Source organism: Strix aluco, chromosome 3 (genome assembly GCF_031877795.1).
Source record: "Strix aluco isolate bStrAlu1 chromosome 3, bStrAlu1.hap1, whole genome shotgun sequence".
Lineage (NCBI taxonomy): Eukaryota > Metazoa > Chordata > Aves > Strigiformes > Strigidae > Strix > Strix aluco.
The window spans coordinates 105709520-105718783 of record NC_133933.1 but is presented as its reverse complement, the minus strand read 5'-3'; the positions used below and the strand labels follow the sequence as shown (position 1 = coordinate 105718783).

Genomic DNA, 9264 nt, shown 5'->3' with positions numbered 1-9264 from the left:
TAAAATGTACATTCTGCAGAATAGCGATTGTTCCTCACTGCATGTTGTAAAAGGTAGCTCTAATCGTCATGAAAACCTTTACTATAAATAATATGTTTTCTAGAGCACTGGGTGTTGTGCTAAAGTCTCTTGAAAGGCCTTTATTTCCTTTAAAATAACCAAATTCTTTATTAAAAAAAAAAAAAAGCCTTGTGCCTCTTCCTTCTTATTCCTCAAAATACTTAATATGAAAGCGTCTGTCTTGTCTCAGATCACACCAAAGATCCTGTGCTGTTTCCAAATGGGTCAGGAGCAGATGCTAGGGAAATTAATTTAAGAAAGAGTTTATACTTGGGGCTATATTTTCTCTGGCTTCAGAGCTCTTGAGTGCAATGTTGCATCCGAACTGCTTCATTTAACAGCTTTGATGGACTTGTAATAAATTTGCCCTGGCTTCTACAACTGAGTTCCAGTATTCACATAAACATGAAGTTAAGAAGAGCTTTTTCTTTTTTACTTACTTAAACTCACTGACTGAAATTATCATTGGGTGTGCCTTGTCTTATAAAAAAAAAAAAAAAAAAAAAAAAGAGTAAAAAGACATCCCTCTCATCCCTCTTTCAGCTTCCGTACACAGTTCAGAGACCTCTTTGGGAAGGATGTATTGTAATTTGTTCAATCAAGGTTGGAGCTGTGCCCTGATCATTAAATGTGTTTGCCTTTAAATATTCGAAGATTTGGTGGAGTGAATATGGCAGATAGAATACATTCATTTTTCTAATCAAAGCAAATTTTTTTTCTGAACTTCTTTTAGTACTTGGCTGTCAATAAGAAAATGGTCCAAGATAAGCATGGAGGAGCAGTGTACTTTTTTTTTTATATGAATTGTACCACCTTGGAAATTATACCTGTAACATACAGGAATGATGATAGGCAATTCTGTTGCAGATTGCACAACAGAATTTTCACCAATACTCAGATTCTCATATTGCTTTAAGTTCATCTCAATTTGCAAAAATATGCAGTGCAATATTATAATTTGTATTACAGAGCATACCTCTACTGACATGAATGAAGTTGCTTCTAATTTATAGTAGTGTGAATGAGACTAGAATCAGACTTTTTCACTTCAAATATATTCTGCATTGATAGATATTATAATGAACATGGCATGATCTCACCAACTGCTGATCTTTCTTATCACTGCTAGAAAGAGAGCAAGTTCTCTTAGCCCTGCCTCATTTTAATGGTGGTAGTGAACTAATAAATCAATAGAGCATAGATGATATTCTTCCTATACTTAGGTAACAGTACAGTACCTTAACAAGATCTTGGATTGTTTAAAACAGGATCCTGCTGAATAGGATCCTGCTTTCTACACACAAAAAGAAAAATGTCTGAGGTTAGTTAAAGTTAGTTGCTGGATGCTTCTTAGGTCACCAGTGGTTCCAAAAATTCAGCATTAGGTTTGAATATATCTGTCATGTTAAAACTAGGTTTGCCTCTTGAACCTACAGTTCATTAATGAATTAATGCTAAGACAAGAGGAGACCTAAAGGAAATGCAGTACTGCAGATGTGTTGTGTGATGGAGCATCATTATGTTCATTTATGAGATCTGCTGATTATTTCCTTCTTTTCACAAACAGTACAGTATTCATTTTTCTTTTGTTACTACCCTTATTACCCCACTGAATTTTATGGCTGTAGAGAATTCCAGATGTGGCTTTTTCTATCAGTCCTTCACTCTTGCTCTTAACTTCTCTCTACTTGCTCATTTACCATCTTCCCTTCTTCACTATTTAGTTGACGATAGCCCATCTGCTTCTTAGGAACTACTTAGTGCTGCTGACAGGGAAGCAGCACTTCCACCTTGAAATACCATTAGAGGAGGAAAGATACAAGAGGGGCTTCACAGACAAAATCTGGATCATGACTGACCAGGATTGCTCAAGTAAATAAACAGTAAAACTGGTGGTTTTCTATTGAACTATCAGGTGCGTATTCCTTAAGAGAGAGAAAGGGGACAGTGACAAGCTGTTAAATGAGAACAGCGAAAGGAAGATGGGAAGGACATATTCACACAATCTGTCTCCACTGCCAATAAAGCAGTCAATTTCTCTTCAGCAACCATGCTTATGTGGTTTGCTTCCCAAGAATTAAAGCACCTGTTAAAATGTTCAGCAAAGGCTGAACAGAAACCCTCCAGCTCAGCTGCCTCTTAACCCAAATTGCAAAAACTTTGAAATTCATTCTGCTTTGATAAAAGGTTCCTAATTTAATATACTATTAGACTAGTATGGAACTAATCCTCTGAATCAAATAGATTTTAAAATGAAAGGGCTGGTCTCTAAGATAGGAAAAAATGCTACCTATTTGATTAATAAAAATGCAATTCTGCAACAGAATTATTATTACGGAGGAGGAAAATGTGTTTCAAAAAGCAATAAACTTGGATGCTGAACTAGGGCTAGTTTGTTCTCTATGAATGTTAGTTCCTGTGAGCTATCAGATGCAATAAAGCATAAAATTGTTTGATCTATATTCACATAGTCTAATATCATATAATAAGTGGCATTGAAAGCTACAAGGCATATCTTCTATAGCTTATAATTTCATTTTAGTATTTTTGGATTAGTGATGGAAAGTTATGGATTAGAAGAGATATCAGTGTATGTGAACATTTTAGCTAAATAAAGTACCAGACAGTACTCTCCTGAGGTAAGAAGGCTAATAGATATAACCTTGACTATATGCTTCTTTTAAGTGCTGGGTAGCTGATACATTCTTTGTTTGTAAAAGTTTGTAAACCCACATGTGAAACAGGTTTTGAACTGAAAAAAACAGTTAGCAAAATAAGAATTATATACTTTTGAGCATTTGCTGTTCATTTGCATATGAAAGGAACAGATTTAAACTGTTGAACTAGTCTTGATGCAAATAGTATAATTAAAAGATAAGTCAGCACCAAATTTCATCAGGTGAATCTATTTTGCTAATGCACTTTCACAAATTAGAAAGCCAGAGGGGACTACCATAATCATCTAGTCTGACCTCTTGCCTACTAGAGGTCATGCAACTTCTGAATTAATTCCCATATCAGCTAGCACTTATCTTTTAGAAAGGCATTAGATCTTGATTTTAAAATGTACCGGTAAAATGACTCAATTGAAATATATTTCTGCAGTAGCAGAGTTCTGCACATGGTGGATATTTTTGCTTAGTCAGGTTTCACTCATACTTGTATATGCCTCAAATAGTTTTCACAGGTATTCTTTGTACCATCAAGGATCACATGAAGCTTTCTGTCTGCAGATTCACGATGAGAGTGTGTGTTTAGCTGATTACCCCTGATCTCTGGATCACCTACCAGCTTCTTCAAGGTCATTAAAGAGTGTTATAAAACCAAGAACTGACAGTAGAAATGCACAGGCTCACTGATGATTCTTTGTCAACCATTTCATTCTGAGATCTGTTAGTTAGCCCATTTTTAATCTTTATAATGCGTGCCAGATTGATTTTTACTATCCTGTCTTCCTAATCAGAATGTAGTCTATCAATCAAAGCAAATGTCTTACAGTACTCTAGGAATACCAAATTTATGCAGTTTATCAATCTGCATAATCAGTTATGTCTTTATCAATCAAACTTGTAATCTTGTTGAAAAAATAAGCCCCAAGAGGTATTTTTCATAAAGCCATATTGTTTCTTAATACCTTTTCAAGTCAATTCGTTACTATTGGTGAGGGAGGAAGAAAAAAAGCATTCTATGTCCAAAAAGGCATTGCCAGTTTCAGACTTTATGGCAACTTGGAAGCAAATATTGGAACTATGGTCAAAAATTTTAACATATGAAACAAGCTGGAGCATGAGTGTGGCTGGCTGTTACTGATCACCAAATGGTCATGCTCTAAGTCTTTTCACCACTAGCAAAGACTGTGACAAGCTCCTTGAATACATCTTGTGTATCAAGTAGACCTGCATTCCTACATTCTCAGGATAGTTTAAATCACTTCTCAAAACTCATACCACAATTAACATAACCTGAGAATTTTTCATTAGTTGCAGAGTGTCTAATCTTTATTTATGATGCTTGCAAAGTTTACCTTTCTGATTTATGTAAGGTAGGTACTGATCCTACCTGTATATGAGAGTATATCTCATGCTTTCACGTATTTATCTTAAAAAGTCCACTCAACTTCCCTGTGGAATAGGAAAGGGATTATTTCCTTTGTTTTACAGGGAACTAAAGCAAAGAGAGCAGGTCTATAGAAATAGGTGCAGGTATACCAGGTGTAGGTATGCTGTATTGGACTTTGAAGGCAGTAGAGAAAGCTGCACACCGATAAAGAACAATTCAGGAACCTAAAGTACTCCCTAGAGCTAAGCACAACAGTGTTAATATCTGCCTCTCTGTTATGCTTGTGTGTCAGAACCAGAGTCTCACCATAATAGTTCCTCCATTCCTATGGAGGTGCAGACCCCGCACTGAAATGCCTAACTGCGCGAGGTGCACCATTTCACAAAGTGCTGCTTATATCATATTCATTAAATTATTCAGCTAGGAAGTGAACAGATTACGCAAATAAGAGGGGTTTTTTTTCAGTCAGAAAGGCACAAGTCCAGACCTATCCTTTCTCTTTTGGGAACTGTACACTGGGCTAAGTATGAAAATCATTTAAGAAGCAATGATTATCACGCTGTTTAACTAGCACTTATGGTCTCACTGGAATTGTTTTCTGCCACTTCAGCTCAATTCAGAATAGCTAAGGGGCAGTTGCTGTCTTGAGATCCCAACTGAACGTTGAAGCAACCTCAGCTCAGCGAGGCTGCATGCTAGACTCAAGCCTACAGTGAGCTCTCTGATCTTCAGATCCGATGAAACCTCGCTCTTGTCTGATCAGTGTTCTTAAGGATTTTCCCATCGGGGTTAATTCCTCTGTTTTAGCCCCATACTCAGCCCAACTTTCAAAGGGGGCACAGAAAGGAGAGAGTCTCATCAGCCACTCGTTTTTAATGGATCCTTTCACCCTGTGCTTCCTTCCACAGCAGCCTTCCATTGCCTTTAATCTTACAAATATCTCGAGTATATATGGTATTTCATGTAGAAAGGTCTAAAGAGAAGTCCCTGTGCAAGAGAGGGTTGGAAATCGAGGGGAACCGGAGTCGGAAGAGGGGTGGACGAGCCGGGGAGCCGGGTCGGGGGGGAGAGATGAGGGGCTGGGGATGGCGGGAGGGGGCGGTGCAGGGATGCGGGGGTGTGCGGTGAGGGTGCATGTGCGTGGTTTGGGGAACAAAAATCGGCGTCGTAAGAAACGGACGTGACTTTTCTAGCGGGGATAGGTGCAGTCCGGCACCCGGGGCATGCAACCTGCCCTGACCAGCCTTTTCCCCGGCCGGGCAGGGGGGCGCAGCCTCCGCGCGGAGGCTGCGCCCCCCTGCCCGGCCGGGGAAAAGGCTGGTCAGGGCGGGTTGGGGACCGACGCGGATCCCCAGCCTGTTCCCGCATTGGCTCCCGTAAGTTCCCGCGTCATTTTTCTCCCCACACCCCGCTTTTCGCACTGGCAACCACAAGCCTCGATGGACGGGCGGGAGGAAGCTCGGATGCTCTGAGAGGGTCTGGTGGGTTTTGTTGGGTTTTGTTTTTTCCAAGCCCCCGGACCAACCACCAGGGATGTCCGGGATTCAACCCGAGGATGGTTCCCCTCCGTGCAGGAATTGGACGACCGGGTCGGAGCTAAACGAAACGCGGGAGGCTCTTTTAACCCCTTCCTCCGACTACGACGATGAGGAGTTCCTGCGATACCTCTGGAAGGAGTATTTGCATCCCAAGGAGTACGAATGGGCGCTGATCGCCGGCTACATCGTCGTCTTCATCGTGGCCCTCGTCGGGAACGTCCTGGGTGAGTCGCGCTCCCCCAAACTTCCCGTTCCCCCCCAGCCGAGGTGGGGTTTGAGCGGATGGTGGCTGGAAACCGGGGCTGGATTTCGCTCCCACCGCTGGAAACCCGGGTGTCCCCAGCCGCGGGGGAAAGTTAAGCCTGCGCGCAAGGGGCCTTTGCTGCGGGACGCCGTGAAAACCGCTCCCCCCCCGCGCTTGCCAGGGGCTGCGGCGGCGGCCGCTCTCGCAGCCGGGGCTGGGAGGGCGGAGAGGGACCGGCGGAGCTGCCCGGAGGGAGCCGGTGGGGGAGAGCCGGGGGCTGCCGGCCAGCTCCCGTCCCCGTCCGCGGGGCCGAGGTGCTGAAACCGCCCCCCCCGCCGCCGCCCGCCCTGCCCGCCCCGGCCCGCGGCTCCGCCTCTCAGCCCTCCCGGGAGGCTGCCGCTCCCTCTGACAGCCCCGGCCGGCTCGGCGGGGCCCGGCGCCGCGCTGGCAGTAACCAGCGGGCGGTGTTTTCTGAGGGACGGAGACAGGGGGGACGGGGCGGGCCGCGGGGTAACAGGGACGGGACGGCGCCCGCCCCGTGAGGGGAACGGGCGGTTGCTCCCCTCAGCAGCCGGCGGGCGGGAGGCGCAACGGCCGCGCTGGCGAGGCGCGCGGAGCGGGGGTGGGGGGTGGCGGGGGGCGGAGGGGGGCGGTGCCCTCCCGGGCTCTCATTGAGGGAAGCGAGGCCAGGCGGCGCCCGGGAGCCCGCCCTCCCCGTTCCCATTCATCCGTGAAGGAGGCGGCGGGCGGGGGCTGCGGGGCGGGCGGGGAACCCTCGCTCGGTGAGGGGGGAGAGTGGCGGGGAGCCGAGGGCCGGGGAGCCGAGGGCCGGGGAGGGAGGACGCGGGTGGGCTGGGGCAGCGGGAAGCGGGAGCGTTTACGGGAACGGGCGGGGTGGGGGAGCCGGGAGCGGGGTCTGGCCGCCGGTAACGCGTCCGCCCGGGCGGAACTGCTGCCCCGAGCTGCGGCGGCCGGCGGCGGGGACTGAGGGCGGGCCGGGCCCACGCCGGGGGCTGTCGCCGGGCCGTCGGAAAAGGCGCTGGCGGCGGCGGAGGGAGCGCGCCGCCCCGCCCCGCCCGGCCCCTCGCTGCGGGGGGTAGGGGGGGGGGGGGCAGGCGCGCGCGGGTGCACATGGCCCCGCCCGGGGCGGCCGTGCCCGCAGCCGTGCCCCGCTCCAGTGTGCTGGGGGCCGGGGGAGCGGGGCGGGCGCGGGTCTGCATCGGCTCTGCCTTTGTGAATGAGCGCGAATGCGGCGTGGCTGCCGGGGAGCCGGTGACGCCGTGAGAACCCGCGTAGCCGGAGTCTCGGCCATTTGCATTTTTTATTTACATCGGTGACATTTTCATGAACGGAGTGGCGCACTAGCGCGCCCCGCCCTGCCATACGGGTCTTTCATTCATGTTTTTCAGAAGGATTTATGCATGTCAGGGCTGTCATCTGCAGGCTCCCAAGGCTTCCCGAGGCAAGATGCAAATAAGACTGCAGCCAAAGGCAAAATTTTGCAAGGCTTTTTTTTCTTTCAACGGACCGATGATGATTTCCCCCCCCCCCCCCCCCCCCCGGAATGGTGCGCTGCCTGTAAACATCCAGTGTGCACGTTGGTGAAACCAGCGAGTTTTTCGCCAAAGAGGTTATGTTAGAGCTATTAAGAAGCCTGAGCATGTTTGCTTGGTCCGTTGCTCGGCAGCCAGCTTCACGGGCGGTGTAAAGATAGTACCCCTCGTAAAGAGGCTGTACTTCAAACTAGGAAGAAAAGCGTCCTTCGCTCTCATCTTGAGCAAAGACGGTTTTAGGAAAATTACCAGTGTTTACCTATTTGCCTCCACCCGTTCTGTATACAGGCTGTCCTCCCGCCTTTAAAGATTCAAGGTCAAATCTTCAGCTAAAGGAGATCTCACCCTGTTTACACTTTTTTCCTCTGAAGCCCGGAGGAGAATAGCTTTCCTGTCTGTGCACTTGCAGATAGGGACGGTATCAGTGCTGATGTAGAGCTGCTCCTCCCTGACGTTTGTGTACGTTACCTTGTCGCTTGGGATGGAAGCTGGCATGTGGCTGTCCACCCACCTTCCCTTTTACTTGACTGCTGCTGCCCAAGCCGTTTGCTCTTTAAACTGCCTTTGTGCGTTACACGGACCTCACCCACCCAAACTGCTGCTTCTGTTTATGGGCAAGTTGTTTGTGGGGTCTGCAGGTGCAGGTGCTCGTTAGCTGAACACTGTCTCATCTTTATGCAAGACAGCTCATACTGCACTGATTGCAGGCTCCTGTGGTTTTGAGGAGAGAAATGGATGTGGTCTCATGCTCTTTCCAAAGACATTTTTGTGAAACTTTATTTGGCTACCACAGAAAATCTGGTAGAGAACAGTACACACTTTTAAGTCTCTCAGAAGCTAGTTTTTCCTGCTTGAAAAATTTATATTCAAGGTTAATCTGGGATTTAGTTATGGACCTTGAAGCAGAGCAGAAGTGGTTCTAAAGAGAGTTTTAGTGGCTATTAGTGCTTTATGGTATCATGCTTTAATGATGAAGTGTGTTCCTCGGCTTATGTTTGACTGGTGCTGCTGGACTTGTGTGGCATGTGAAGTCAATGCTTTGATTCTATTTTGTCCATGGCCTATTCAGATAGCATTTAAGTAACCAGGAAAGACCTTTCCCTATGTGGTACTGAAAAACTGTGTTTCTGCCTCTTTATTTTGATTTGTGCATTCACATGGGATGAAGAGACTCATTGTGTCCCAGCAATAACATCTGTGCAAGTGGAAGGCACAGCACATCCCTCGAATATTAGTAATAAACTAGATTGAAGCATTCTGACAGTCAATTAACAACCAAGGGTAGAATTAGAAGCTTGAACTTTCATTGACATCTACTGGGCTCTTGAGTGAGCTGCACTGCAGGAATTCTACTTATAGTAGCATATAACAAGGTCTGCATTGCTATTTAGTTTTCAATTTAATTAGGAGAATTGACATACCCTGTTTGGGCTGCTACACAAACCAGCTAAAATGAAAACTGTTAGCAAGTCTCTGCATTTGAATGGAAGTTTGATTATTGCATTTGAGTGCTTCATGACAATGATTCTCATTTGTGCCCACGTTGGCTGCTCACCAGAGATTTCAGTGCAAGCCACTGAGAAGAAACAGAAGACATTTTTAGGACATATTTACATGAACATTCAGACTCTGAAATCAGGATGATACTATCAGTATGCTTTGTCCTGTTCTCTTCTTCACTCGGTCACTATCACTAGAAGCAGAATAGATGTTGAGGATAAGGACTTTCTGTTTTGCAAACAAGGCCAGAAGATTTCTTTACTACTGCATGGCAGTGAAACTTTTGCAACTTCTTTGCATGGCTAGTGCA

General features: G+C 46.6%; 1 protein-coding gene across 1 annotated transcript in view; it reads left to right on the top strand.

Annotated features, from left to right (window-relative positions):
* Positions 1-5571: 5571 nt before the first annotated feature.
* HCRTR2 (hypocretin receptor 2) overlaps positions 5572-9264 on the top strand; it is a 34195-nt gene continuing 30502 nt past the window's right edge. The window contains exon 1 of the mRNA XM_074820790.1: positions 5572-5881. Coding sequence (XP_074676891.1) covers positions 5653-5881 — 229 coding nt within the window. The 5' untranslated portion in view covers positions 5572-5652. The remainder of the gene's footprint in view (positions 5882-9264) is intronic.